At 45.0% G+C, this 13785-nt stretch overlaps 1 protein-coding gene across 4 annotated transcripts in view; it reads right to left on the minus strand.

Annotated features, from left to right (window-relative positions):
* AP2B1 (adaptor related protein complex 2 subunit beta 1) overlaps positions 1-13785 on the minus strand; it is a 60889-nt gene that overhangs the window by 29906 nt on the left and 17198 nt on the right. For all 4 annotated transcript variants that reach the window (XR_011905643.1, XM_072353951.1, XM_072353952.1 and 1 more), the window contains exons 6-12: positions 13001-13191; positions 11288-11509; positions 10449-10569; positions 8297-8392; positions 3956-4071; positions 2909-3074; positions 2314-2412 (exon numbers count right to left, since the gene is read on the minus strand). Coding sequence is in view for 3 of the 4 variants with exons in the window: in XM_072353951.1 (XP_072210052.1) it covers positions 2314-2412; positions 2909-3074; positions 3956-4071; positions 8297-8392; positions 10449-10569; positions 11288-11509; positions 13001-13191 (1011 nt within the window). In the remaining variant the exon portion in view is untranslated. The remainder of the gene's footprint in view (positions 1-2313; positions 2413-2908; positions 3075-3955; positions 4072-8296; positions 8393-10448; positions 10570-11287; positions 11510-13000; positions 13192-13785) is intronic.

Genomic DNA, 13785 nt, shown 5'->3' on the forward strand with positions numbered 1-13785 from the left:
CTTGACAAACAGCTTTGCCCAGAGCAGCAAGCAAGAGGTGAGAGCTTGTAGCTAATGTTCTAGGGATTTGGAGGCGATGGGGTTTATGCTGTAGTATAACATGTTTGAACCGTTCACTGAAGAAAGAGATGGGATTTTTAATCCCCATATCACTAGAATAACAGAATAAATGCAACTGGTTTTTATGCCTATAAAATTCTGTTAACATATCCTACAGCTCATTAGCCTCCCTCCTTGTTATTTCTTTTCTTCTCCTGTGATCTCACTCGGTGCTGATGACCTGCTATAACCTCCTCCTCTGCCCTCTGTCTCCAGACATACAGACACACAGCAAAACCTCTGTCTGTAATGAGGCTGAGCATGGCAAACTCCTTTGGCTCACAAGGACCTGGATACAATGGCTGGGTCAACTGGAAGATTTTTCTGCAGTGCTGTTTATCAGTTTGATGGTGGAGTCATGAACTCTTCTCACCTCTTATGCTTTGCAATTCCTACAGGAACGTCCTCATCCTGCCTGCAGAACGCAGTTCAAGATCAGACAGGGCCCCTGCGAGGGCAGGCATGGAAGACCACTTGCTCCTATCAACTTTCAGCACATACAGACTCAAGACTGACTGTTTCTTCCTATAGCCAGGTAAATAGACCTGAATCTTTGATAAATCTATTGGAACAAATGGCTTGGATTTTTCCTTTCCTCATTCTTTTCCAATTCTCCACTCTCCTGGGTCTGCACGCACACCTGCAGTGCATACCAACAAACCCATAGCTCAGTTACCCACCTATGTAAGACAGACAATGGCAAAGATGGTGTAGAAGGTCAGTGCCATCTGTTAGATTAAGGACTTGCTAAGGACCTTGATCACTGCTACACATCTCTCTCCCATCCCCAGCTGCTTCACTGCTATTTTTGCCAGCATTGGCTGGATTAAGCTGACTTCTGCTACAATCACACCTGCAGTTTGCTGTGCAGACAATACCCGAGAGGCACTCAAAGTGCAACAATACCTAAGCTGGGGAAAGAAGCACACGTGTAATTACTCTCCCACTCAAGTGAAAAAAACCAGTATCTCTACCTAGGAATCAGACCTTGAAGCATAAGGCTTTTTAGTGTTTTACAGCCAGTTATCCTACGTTGACTTATTATTCATATAAAATACAAGAAGCCAGACTGAATCAACATTTGTGACAAACAGAGAAAAAACAGACGCCTATTGTACTCCAAGGGTGCCATTAAGTATTTTGTGACTCAGCGGAGTGGGTTTTAACACTTAGTACCTTTCTTCTGTTGGCTTAGACAAATGGTACACCTGGCCCCTTGCCCACCCCTTCCCAAAGAAGAGCTCAGAGCCTCCTAACAGATTTTGAAAGCTCTTAAGCAAAAGATCAGGCTATATTTCTTACCACTGCCCAACGCGGCACCCCAAAAAGCATGAAGAGAAGTGTAAGTAAATTATAGCCACGACCTCTTGCAACAACCAGAACCAAAAGGCCAGTGGTGAATGCTTTGGAGCAGAAAACCTGGAGTCAATTGCCATTCATTTGTAGCAGCTGGGGACAGTTTTCATCAGTTGGTACAGTAGGTCTAGAAAGTAAATCATCTTCTTGGGGCACTCCATTTCAGTGCTGTCCTGGCCGTTACAGCCATAGAGCGTAGGAAGTTCATTTTGAGTTTTGCTTACTTTTGCCACCATAATCTCTGCTTCTGTCCTCCAGAACTACGCAGCACTTCTGTCTGCCAACTCAAGCCCAGAACTACCTGCAGGGATCTGTGCTCAAAACTCAGCTCTTCATGCATAATGAATCTGGGATCTTAACCCACTGCTACAGCCTCCAACAAAGCTGCCACACTGTCTGACGGTATCCAAGTACAAAGCAAAAAAACCTAAATCTTATTTCTTTTTCTTTTTACAGCGCTGCTTGAACTCTGCAGTTCACAGAACAAAGTCTTTGCCTGGTCCTTTCCATCTGTCACTGATGGAGATGTTTTAACTGCAAGCCAACTGCAAGAAAGCATTCTGGTTGGCTTTTTTTTTTTATCTCCCAAACTCTACCCTGTCCCTAACATTTCATTTGGTGGGGAATGTGATTTAGGATGAAGTAAGAGCTAAGAAGCAGACAGAAGATGCCAGATGGCATGGTAACAGGCACAGAGCAGCTCTTAAATGGAGTTAAACCCCTCCTCTCGGGAAGAGTAAAGAACATGCTTGAATCCTATATACCGGCCCAGCTGATCAGTCTAGCAGATGGGACACACTGGATTGCAGACCAGCAAAGGGGCTGGAGGACTTTGATTCACTGTGCATCTTGGCTCACCTGCGTGGCTAAGCTGAGAACCTGCTGAACCAGCTCCTGTGTCTCAGAAGGCTTTTTTAAGAACAGCTTCACTATAGCAGTCAGAAGGGTCAGCTGCACCTGAGAGAAAAGAACACAAGATCAGTCACCCTCACCTTAAAGTATCCCAGGTCTCAACATCCTTTGATAGTATGAAATTCCATGCTTTGTAACATTCCATCATTTTCTGACAGGAAAACCCAGTAAAACCAAACTTAAACTCTTTCCCATTGCAAAACACGTTGCAAACAAGACCCTGATCAGAAGGAGACTGAGGTTCATGTCACGTCTTGATGCATCTCATCACTATTCTTCTGCACGCCCTGGTCCCTAGCAGGGCTATTCCCCAAGAAGTATCAAACATGCAGGAACTTTTGTCTCATCCTTTTACAAAAATAACTTAAAATACAATAGATTTAGGAGACAGAAAATCTGCAGAGTCCCAAGGTTTTATTGTAGGTAAAACTTTAACTTTTAGTTGGAAGCAGTTTTCTGAGTGCTGCAGTAACATTTACAGTCAGTCCCACACATGCATAACAGGAAACATTACAGGCAAGATGTGTAACACAGTTTGTACCTGAGTACTTTCGTCATGAAAGCCCTCCAGAAAACTCTCCAGCAGCTCATCTGCATTGTCAATTCGTTCTGCGTATTCACCCACGATCCAGATCATGGCAGCTCTAGCATCTGGTTCATCCAGGGAATCCAGGTTCTCACACAGGGTGGCAATGATGCTTTCATACCTGATTTATCAGAGTAGAGGTGAATTACTGGGGCGAACTCAACTTGTGTTTATTTCATTTCAGCCCACAATTCTGCAGAGAATCCTGTACTGAATTACAATGCTGCGTATTTCTATACAACGTGAAACAAGCAGCGTTTTCAATCAATTGAAGATATTCCCAGCCTTTTTCCTTCTCCAGTCTGAGTGCCAGGACCTCACAGGATCCGTGAGGGCTTTGCAGTTTCTTTAATCAGCAGGGCCACCCAGAAGTGGTGCTCGAGACAAAGCTGCCTCCCCTTCCATTTTGCTAAAGGGAACACTTGATCCAAACATTCAAAATGAGTCTGTATCAGATCCTGCAGCCTTCCTACTATCTTCAGACTAGCAACTCTAGAATTGGATATTACACTCCCCAAAGGCTTTGCTATAAAACAGACAATACCCCAACACTAATTATTTAGGTTCCTCTATTCCCATGCGTGGGTATCCCTGTTGTAAGTACACAATCTATCTTGTAATTGACAGCAGAAATTGCCAGAAAGACCCACGGATGCCTTCTATTACTTTTTAGGTGATCACGAAACCCCTGCTGAAAGACACTGCTGCACCGTTTTACAGCTGAAGAAACAAAACCTTATTGCATGAAGGCATAAAATAAGCTGGGCCAAGTCAGAGAGAAGATTTGATGGAGAAAGCTAGTTCAATTTCAACCTGTCAGGCTGCTGTCTCGTCTAGAGTTGACGTCTGCATCACATCAGCAGCTAAGACCGAAACAGACACTGCTGTTCAGAAAGACCTGGGCTTGGTGTTCTGCTAAGCTCTGCTGGGTGGGTTTTGCCTTGCTGCACTGTGGTGCTAGCAGACAAAGGTTTCCAAAAGCCTTGCAATACTTCCACATACTTGTTGGGGTACTTGCGGAAGATGTCCCTGATGACCACAATGGCCTCCTGGACGACGTAGTTGACCTTGGTCTGAATGAGGTCTAGCAGCGTGCTCACGCAGCGCTCTGCAGATTGCTGGATGAAGAACAGAACAAGACAAAACAAGGTGAAGAAATATTTCTCTCACAGCACACGCTGAGAAACCTGGGATGCATATGGAAAAAGACCAACGGGGGAAAAACAAAAGCACTACAGCTACCAACCATAAAAACCCTGCAAGGTGACAGCAACCTATTAGCCAAGGAATTTAGGCTGTTAGACAGTGGAGACACCAACTGACTCCAACTCCTGAGCTCTCCAGGACTTGCCTAAGAAAGCAATCAGGGCTGGAGGACTTTTGACAGGAACTGCTGGAAGACAGGTGGGGAAGCTAGAGGGTCGCAGATAAAACCACGCACCAAATGCACTGCGAGATTAACAGCAAAAAGCAGCTCAGATCAGCATCAAGTGCAGTGTGTTTTGGGGGTGAGGTCACTAGCAATTTGTGAAGAGACAGTTGTAAACAGCAATACAGCTGTTGCCAATGCAAATTTCACATTAAGCAGTTCATAACTCCCAGCCACAGACCCATAGGATAACAAGGACTGGTCACTGGCACACTTCAGGAATCAGAACTGGAATTAGAGGCAATCGGTTCATGGAGGTCTGCTCCCCAGTAGCACAGGCAGGCAGGACAACACAGGAGCAACAAACTCCAGCACCAGAGTGTCTGAAACAGGGACAATGATTTGGCTATTAGCAGAGTACGCGTGAAGCCTCATTACACAGCTGGTGATTAATGTGAGAAGCAGACTGCTCATGACACTGCCTAGGCAGTTGCCATCAGAACATTCATAAAGCATTCAGGATGGAGACAAATGTCGTAGGGCACAAACAATAGCACCGTAGGTGGATTTTTCAATTCAAGTGATCTAACAGCCCCCTCTGCTTTTCCAGCACTTGAAGGCTGGGTAAGAGAAGGAGAATTAAAATGGTATTACAGTAAGTTGCTGGAATCCATTTTATTTTATTTTGAGAATGGGCAGAAATATCAAGGCCAATCCTGACAACATGCACAGCTAAATTCAGGACAAGCAAAGAGCAAAACCTCCTGGTGATCTTTTGCCCTGTGACTAAAGCAGATCTTACAAACACAGCAAACATGTGCAAACAGTGACAATGTCAGCGTGGGGATCAGCCAAGGAGACGCTATATAAATCAACATTTGCTCTGCCATCATGGGAGCCCCACTCAACATCCTTGCAAGGTGGATGCTGCAGACCTTGCAATTTCATCTCTTACCAGTCTCTCCAAAACTGTCACTAGCCGTTTTAATAGCTGACCTTAGAGGCACTTGGGGGTAAACCTGTCCTTACCCCACTCCTCTCTCCAGTACATACAGCACCAGCTGCTGTTTGCAACTTCAGCAGTGCAGCCCTGTCTGGTTCTACACCTAGCACAGAGTCAAAGATTTCAAGGAAAAGCAATTCATGGCTTGTTTTTCTCTTCTTTAGACACTTCGAAGCATGACATTTTTCTAGGAAGAGCATAACATCCACTTTGAAATACACACTATTGATTTTTACCCCAAGAGTCCCTTGGAAAGCCAGTTGTCATGTGGGCATACGCACAGAGCAGCTCTGAAGTCCCTGCAACAAAACACAGTTCTGCTCACCCCATCCTTTGTAAACACTCTGCTGTGTGAAGGTGGATGTTCCAGGCACCGCAGTGCTCTGCAAACTGATGAGTAGAACAATTCTCAAGCTGGCACAGGGAAGGACAATCAAGTAGTAGCCAACTTGCTGTGGTATCCAAAAGCCCACCGGATTACATTCATCAGCCTCAAAGATTTCCAAGAGCTCATCTGCTGGCAAAATCTCCTGGAACCAAGATAAATCCCCCTCTAACACAGCTCCTGCTGCTTCTCTTTTGCTCCAGAGGATTCACCATTTGTACAACACCTACATCAGTTCCTTTTCTTTAGAGGCCTAAGAAGAAAAGGAGCAGTGCTGCATTACCAAACCAGCTAAGGATCAAACAGGTTCTTCATCCGGTGGCATCAGCAGAGCACACCACAGATACCTTCAACTGATGCTATCAAGTCTGGCTAACTAACAGCATGCTGTAGGTACAACCAAAGCCAACTCTGACCCCAGCTGGTCTACCCACACAAAACATGTTTGTTCTGACATCCCCAAACCAACACAATGACTTAAAGACTGTGCAAAATCCCTTAACCTTGTTGTACAGGATGCGTATCGCTTACACTTCCAAAATAAGCACTACCTGTGCTCCCAGCACTGTGCATTGCTACACAACAAAGGTATTGCCACACTTGCTCAGCCGACAAATTTATTTTACTGTCTTACTCTTTTAGGAGAGATAATTGGATGAAAGGTAGGATCCTTGAAGGCAGAGCTGAGGTTCCCTGTGAATACTCATTCATCAACAGCTACTGCTGCCTGTGCCCTATGTCAAAAAGCAGACTTCTAAGCCTTGGGAGCTTGGACACTGATGGCTGAGAGAATGCTCTTCCATTAGTCATAACTCACAGAACAAACAGCCTCTAGTAAACACAGATGCACTGAGGACAGAGATTAACCTACAGATGAGGACATGCAATGAGTTGTTCTGTTTGCCCTCTTAAGTCTGGCTCTTGTTAGAGGAGAAAACAGAGCTCATCTTTAGCACTAGTGACTTCAAAGGAGTGCTGCTAAAAACAAACCAACAAGGTTAACATTACTTGCTGAGAGCTTCAAATTCAAATTCAAATTCAAAAAACAGCTGGAGGGTCACTGCAGATTTGTTGATCTGTGGAATATTATAGTTATTATTGGCCCTTTGCAAATTGAATGCAACTCCGGCACGGAATTAGGGATGGAAACAAAAAGTGCCAAGGACAAGAGTGAGAAAGGGTGAAAACTTCCAAAAGCATCACAATGTTGTCAGAATACATCACCTTCCATCTGAAACCAGGACAGACACAGGGCCAAGCCCCAGTGAGAAAGTCCCTGCTGAGAAGTAAAGCAAGCTTGCCCTGCCCAGCACAAGCACCCCAACAGGAAGGCTGCCACCAGCTCCTTTTAACTTCTCACTAGCCCTCTTTGATGCTCAGAAGCATTTCCTACTGTCACTGCTGTGGCTTCTTCAGACAGCCTCCTGCCTGCAGGCAACACAGAGGGAGCACTCAGAGTTCTGAGCTGCAGACTTGAAATTGTGATCACCCGCTCTGTTGGTCCCACTTAAAAGCAAGCCCACTGCAGCGATAAACCTCTGAGAGCTGAAGGGGAGAAAAGAAAGCTGAGTGGGAATAGGCAGTAGATCTCTCAAGAGGACAAAGCTGGTGTCCTCTTTATGCAGGCTACCGGTGGTTTAACTGAAATGAGGGACACCTGTGCTCTGACTCTGTTCTCAGCCAGACACGATGAGGTTTTTATTTAAACCTGCTGCCGCACAGTGCTCATGGGAACACCCTTTATCAAGAGCTAAATGAGCTCAGCTGAAATTAGACCACTTATGTGACATTTGGCACTCGTTTATCAGTTTAGTGGGAAGTATCAACACCACAGCATAAGACATCTCTCTATTCACAGCCTTTCCGAGCTCCTGTCAGGCACACTAGATTTATTTACAGGCAAATTAGCAGGAACACCATTAAAAAAAATAAATCTATTATGTGCAATTTGGTGGATGCTGAGCTGGCAGAGGATGTTTCAAACTGTTGTTCTGGATAACTGCAAAGACTCCTGGGAATGTATTTGTATAAGCATCTAGATTGCAGAGAGCACACTCCAAATGAAGACAACTACAGAGACCTTCAGAACCAGAGACTCCATATCTGTGCAAGTTGTTTTTCAGCGCTGACTCCATAACCAGACTCCGTAACTCTGTGTTCTATTCAGTGGAAATGGGGGAGGAACACAAAACATTTAATACTGAGTTCTTCTGCATTCAGTTTCTTTTCCAGCCCCTTCTGAAAGGTCAGGTCACAGCGATTAAAGGAGGACCTTGTGAATAAGCGGTCACTGTTCTACTGAAGCCAGCACAGTTACATACTCCTATCCATGATGATTTTGCTGCCTAGCTCTGCTTGCAGGCTGAAGACTGAGAGAAACAACCCCCCGTCTTGTGATATAGTCACCCAGAGCTCATAACCCTGTTGCTCTGCTGAGGCTGTGCCCACAGGTATGATGGATCTACATCACCCAATCACCAACATAGGAGCAAAGAAGCCTTGTGTGATGTGGGAACAAGACAAAGAATCTCAATATTGGTTCTGGAGTCAGAGAAGCATGGAAAATCTGAAGCCTCGGGTACTTGCCTCAACCTTGATGGCACAGCGTCCGATAGCTCGAACAGCCTTGCGAACAAAGTCAACATCCACCTCAGTAGCATATTCCTTCAGCTCTGCCAGCACCTGCAAAGAAAGCACACCAAAGTGAACACCTGTCTGACAAGGGATGTCACCCAAACACCTGAACACAAGCAGGATGTTTTCTTCCACAGCCAACCAGGCACAACCAAAGCTAACGCTGTCAAACCCTGCAGTCAATCTCTACCTCTGAAACCAATGCTGTCAGGAGGAAATACGGCTTGGATTAGGCAGGCAGACTTGATTCAGGGTGGCTGAAGCCAAAAGATGGCTCCAAGCTCCCCTGACGAACAGCTGGGGGCAAAATCAGCCCTGCTATACTTAACCATTGCAATCCCCCTTACACTGACATGGGGTTGACATACCACACATGCAGATCTTATGTACTTTATTGTACTTATTGCGCTACATCAACTGCATGCAAAGCTCATCATTTTTTCCTCTCTCCTTTCTACATGGAGATGAACCTACACGCCCTTACTGGGTCAAAGAGGGATTCAAAGACATCATGGAACACAGAGGGACCAGTAACAACATAAAGATTTGTCTCCTCTGAAGATTTATGCCTCTATTTCAGTTATTTTGATAATGGAAACTGAACAAGGGCTCACACCAAGACCCACCTGGATCTTACAGCAAAAAGCTGCTTTACCTCAAAACAAGAAATCGTTAACAAAAATGCCCCATGCGACCTATCTGCTCTCAAAACCTCACGCTTCAGCTTCTCATGTCACACATGACATCATGGTGATGTCAAAAAGAGATGGCAAAGGAGGAGTGAGACAGCACAAAGTGAGACAGTTGTTTGAAAAAAATCCGTAGTCGATGCCAACCACTCTGAACAGTGACAAGATAAAGAAGCCTTGAAGGGCCAGACTGCAGACAAATAAATCTACAAGAAGAAGACAGGACATCTGCGTTTTGAAGTCCTGTTATTTCCTTGGATGATCTACGTTGCACAACACTTAGCACTCATGTTTAGTAGTCTGTGCTTTCCAAATATTGCCTGAATCTGAGAGCCTCGGATACAAGCAGTCTGTTGCTTCATACAGAAGGCACGGAGACTGGGTGCCTCAACAACCTGCATGGGGAAGAAGGGAGCAGAAGTTTGCTCTCAGTGGGTCTCACTTCAGCATGCGTTTCTGACAAAGCTTGAGCTGTTTTTAGGAATGCCTCTTCAGAACCAGGAAGGGATTTATTTGCTTCTCTGCAGATCCCAGATGGAGACACTGTCCTCCAGACACCACTGCCTTTCATCCAGACAACCTGCATTATCTAAACACTAGGCATTAAATCTGGTGTGGAGCCTACATTCTCATGGAAACTGCATTTTAAAATGTTTTCCACATAGCCAGCACAAGAGGGGCATGGAATTACCTTGCTCTGTTCAAAACAAACAAACAAACACCAAACAAAAACCAAACAGACAAGGAGAACACAGTGGAGACAGCTGCTTAAAAGTGTCACATTAAATGAAGCTGCTCTTTGATAATTAGAATAGGACAATAATAGCATTAAACAGAGGCATTAATCATTCTGCATTAGCATTAGGCCTTGTGACCAGAGTGGCACTCAAGAACACTTACTTTATTTAAGGGCTTTGGATTAAACTACATTAAATTCAAAGAGAATCTAAACTAGAAAGCCGTCTCAATTCAGCTTAGCTTTGTGAAGTTCCCATTCTGCAAGCAAGTTAAGCAAGATGAAGGTTATTTTAGCTCTGCAGAGTGCCTATGCAAGGGTGTAACTATTTAAGTAATAGACTTGAAATTCACACTTCAGTAACGTTTGACCTTTCAGAATGCCTCCATTAAAGGCACACCTCTCTCACTGGAAACAAGCCTCCTATTCTAACCTCAGCTCTAGCAGCGACTCATTGACAGGAACTTTTCACCTGGAATCATAATCTGTAAAATGATCTACCTAATTGTCACAACACTTGGTACCTCCACTGAAATTACAGGGAAAACTCCAGTTCTTCCATGCAAAGGGCACAGGGAAATTGATGCCTAACAGTGGGACAACATGGGTGATAGCTGCACATTCTCTCTCAGAGACCAGAGGGACACATGCAGGATCTGTTAGAACTTGCTGAGCTGACCTGGGCAATGTTTGCTTGAGAAGCCAGGCGGATCATGATGTCCAGTTTCTCCAGTTTGACGTAAATAGGGTCGTTGTACTTCACAAAGAACACCTTGATTTCCTGCTTCAGGATTTCAGGCCTGAAGGGAACATAACACTGTTTCACCCAAGACTGGTAAAAACAACAGGCTCCATTTTATCTGGTCCATCTAACCACATCTACATCTTTTACCTCATCTATTTGAACTGCTGAGCCAAGCACTGCACACAATGCTATTATGCACTAATGAGCCTATCAGTGTCATCAGTGAAAGATCTTTATGTAGATCCCACTGACAAATTCATTTGCTGTTTTCACTTGCCATTGCACAGTAACTCTGCCATGCACACACAACCACAAAGTGCTGTCCCACCTTTCCAGTAAGGATAGGCAGCATTTAAGCAAGTGGAAGTAAACTGGTGAAAAAACAACATGCTGCACATTGGTATGTTACCAGCACGGTTCTTCTGCATTAAACAACAAATAGGATAAGGCACACCGAGTTTCTACAGGTCACTGTGACCCATGTGCAGTTACACTCTCCTCCCTGCATGCAATCTGTTTTACAGTCTGGTGGGAGGGCACTTCTCAGTGCACTTCAAATGCAGTGAAGAGAAAAAGACAGGTAACAAAGCACGGTGTGACACAGGTATCACGAGTGCTCTGCAACGACACAACTTATGTAAGCTACCAGAGTCACAAGACTGTTTAATCCATCCCTTGAGGGGGCTGAACCTGAACTAAAGGCAGTTCTGCGTGTATGGAAATAGCAGAAGGTAAAGCAGATGCCCTCCCACATCCAGGAAATAAGATTTTACCTTTTCTGCACAATTAAGTTGATGTTCCTAAGGGCGACATACTGGACTTCAGGCTCTCCAGACAGCAGGGTAACCAGCGGAGGGGCAAGCTTCTTCAGCAGCATGTTGTAATAGTCTGAGTCCTTGGGGAGAAGCTCCAGGAACTTCATCAGAACTTTCACTGCTGACAGTACCACTGCTGAGTTGGCATGGGACAGCCGAGGGGTCACCCGCTCACAGATACTGGGGGGGAGCAGATGAGGGGTTCACATTTAATCCAGAAATCTCAAAATATTTCACACCTTACCCGAATTTTGAAGAATGCACACAGCTAAAGACACCTTCCTCAGGTCAGAAGCGTTTGCTTCTTCTTGTTTATAAAGAACAGGCAGCCTTGCTTTCCTGAACACAGCAGGAAGCAAAGAAGAATGACTTCTTTCACAGCTTCAAGTTTCTCTCCCGCTATACTTTGCTCAAATTCTTCCAGCCACACTGCTACCCCAGAACAATCTTATTCCCATCTGTGCCTCCATAAAGTTACCCTCTCTGAAAGCTTTGCTTTCAGCCACCCTGAAAGGGAGGCAGCAAGGATAAGGGAAGAGCACAGGAGGCTGAAATAAGACCAGAGCAGATCTCAGATGCCACTACCTAAGATAACCTGCAAAGCCAAAGCCACTTCATCTCACTGTGCCTCAGCCTCCCCATGTGCAGAGAGAGTGACACCAGCCTTGCTGTAAAGGAGAACAGTCTGAAGGCAGGCACTGCCATTCTTCAATCTGAAATAAGACAGGCTCTAAGAGTCAAGCTCCACAGAAAGGAGTGGGAGTCAGTACTACCCATCCAGTTTTGTACAGAGCTCTGGCAGAATTAAGGATAAGGAACTCGGGCACGTTCACAGCTGCTCAAACTAGTGGTGCCTCTCTGACAAAGCCAGGATAATGCTGGCCTGACACTCTGGAGATCTCTGCAGGTTGCTAGCACTCATTAATATCTGCTTTCTAGCACAAAATCTTAAAGCACAGGAAGGAGGGAGGTGGAAAAAAAATGCAGCAAGACTTCTGGCAGAAATCTTTTATTGGGTTCTCTCTTATGCTTCAAAACGAAGAGTCACCAAAGAAATACAGCAAATCAGTGCAGGTCTGACCAAATTTTGTTTATGGGCTCGTGCCCCTTCCTTACCCCCCCCTCCATTCAAGTTTCAACGTAGAATACATCAAGTCTCAGAATTCCCTTATTCCGAAGTAATCGTCCTTTCTGGTTCCTTGTTGTTTTGGGTATGAAATCTGACTTTATGATTTCAGACAGACCAGGAAGAGGTTTGAAGCACACTACGTAAGCCTAAGGTCTCCACATGTAGCTTAGTTATTAGAGTTGAAAGTAGAAGCAAAAAAGGAGAATTTGAAGTTGTTTCTTAACTTGGTTTTAGTTCTCCCACAAGCTAACTTTTAGTTGGAAAAAATACTATGGAAGCCCTCAAACCTATGTGGAAAACACAAAAGAGCAGCAAGAAACAGAAACCGGTTGTGCAATGGGAAGTGGCGGGTCACCAGCAACAGCCCAAATCCCCCAGGCTCACCTCACTTTTGAACTTCTACATCAAGGTTTGTTTGTACTGCTTGAGATCTAGAACACACAGTCCTGTTATTTACAAGCCTTTCTCACAGAGGTGACAATGCCAGAAGTCTGCAAGTGCTCTGCTACCAAATCACCCCATGAGAGCAGGATCAAACCTACCTTTGAGCTTCACGATCATCCTTAGGGTTATAGTTGGACAGGCAGTCCAGGATGAAGATCTGCCCCCACTCTGTGCATTCATTTAAAGCTGTCAGCAGCTTGTTGATGTTCTGAGGGTTCAGGTCCAGCAGGTTGCTGTTGGGATGCGACTCGCTGATTTCTGACAAAGCAGCAACAGCATTCGCTACCACCTGGGAAAAGAAGAGACAAGGAGATGCTTTCCTTGCTGCTATGTCTTCAGTGGCTTGACGGGGATTAATTTGGGTTTAGCATGGGTTACAAGTGGGAAACTTGGAGATCCTAGAATGTGTTCACAGCTGCAGCCATCACATCAGTCATTGCAGCCTTTAGGGACCCAGTACAGCCTTACAAACAATTCTGAGAAGCCAAAGCCCGACTTTAACCTTACTCTCTGCTGCAATTTTGAGTCTCTTGGGGAAGAGGTGAAAGAACAGCAGCACAGCTGGAAAGGGCTACTGACAAACATAGGATACGTGAGAAGTCAACACAGTCGTAAAGAGCATTTTGCTAGAGAAATCACAACCTGAAAGAGTTCTTGTCTATGTTAGACAGAAATTAAAGTTGTCTCTGGATAAAATGGGGACCTGGGACCAGGACTTCATCTGAGACATCATTTTAGAGAGAGCCAGCGATGGCATCAGAGAGTGCCCACATGGATGAATGAGAGCATCATGCCTCCAGGCTTCCATGTGGCGAGCCCCCATAAGCATCATCTCTCCTTGTTCCCAACAGGTGCCCAAATTGAGCAGGATTTGATGATCCTA

This window comes from Excalfactoria chinensis, chromosome 19 (assembly GCF_039878825.1).
Source record: "Excalfactoria chinensis isolate bCotChi1 chromosome 19, bCotChi1.hap2, whole genome shotgun sequence".
Classification (NCBI taxonomy): Eukaryota; Metazoa; Chordata; class Aves; order Galliformes; family Phasianidae; genus Excalfactoria; species Excalfactoria chinensis.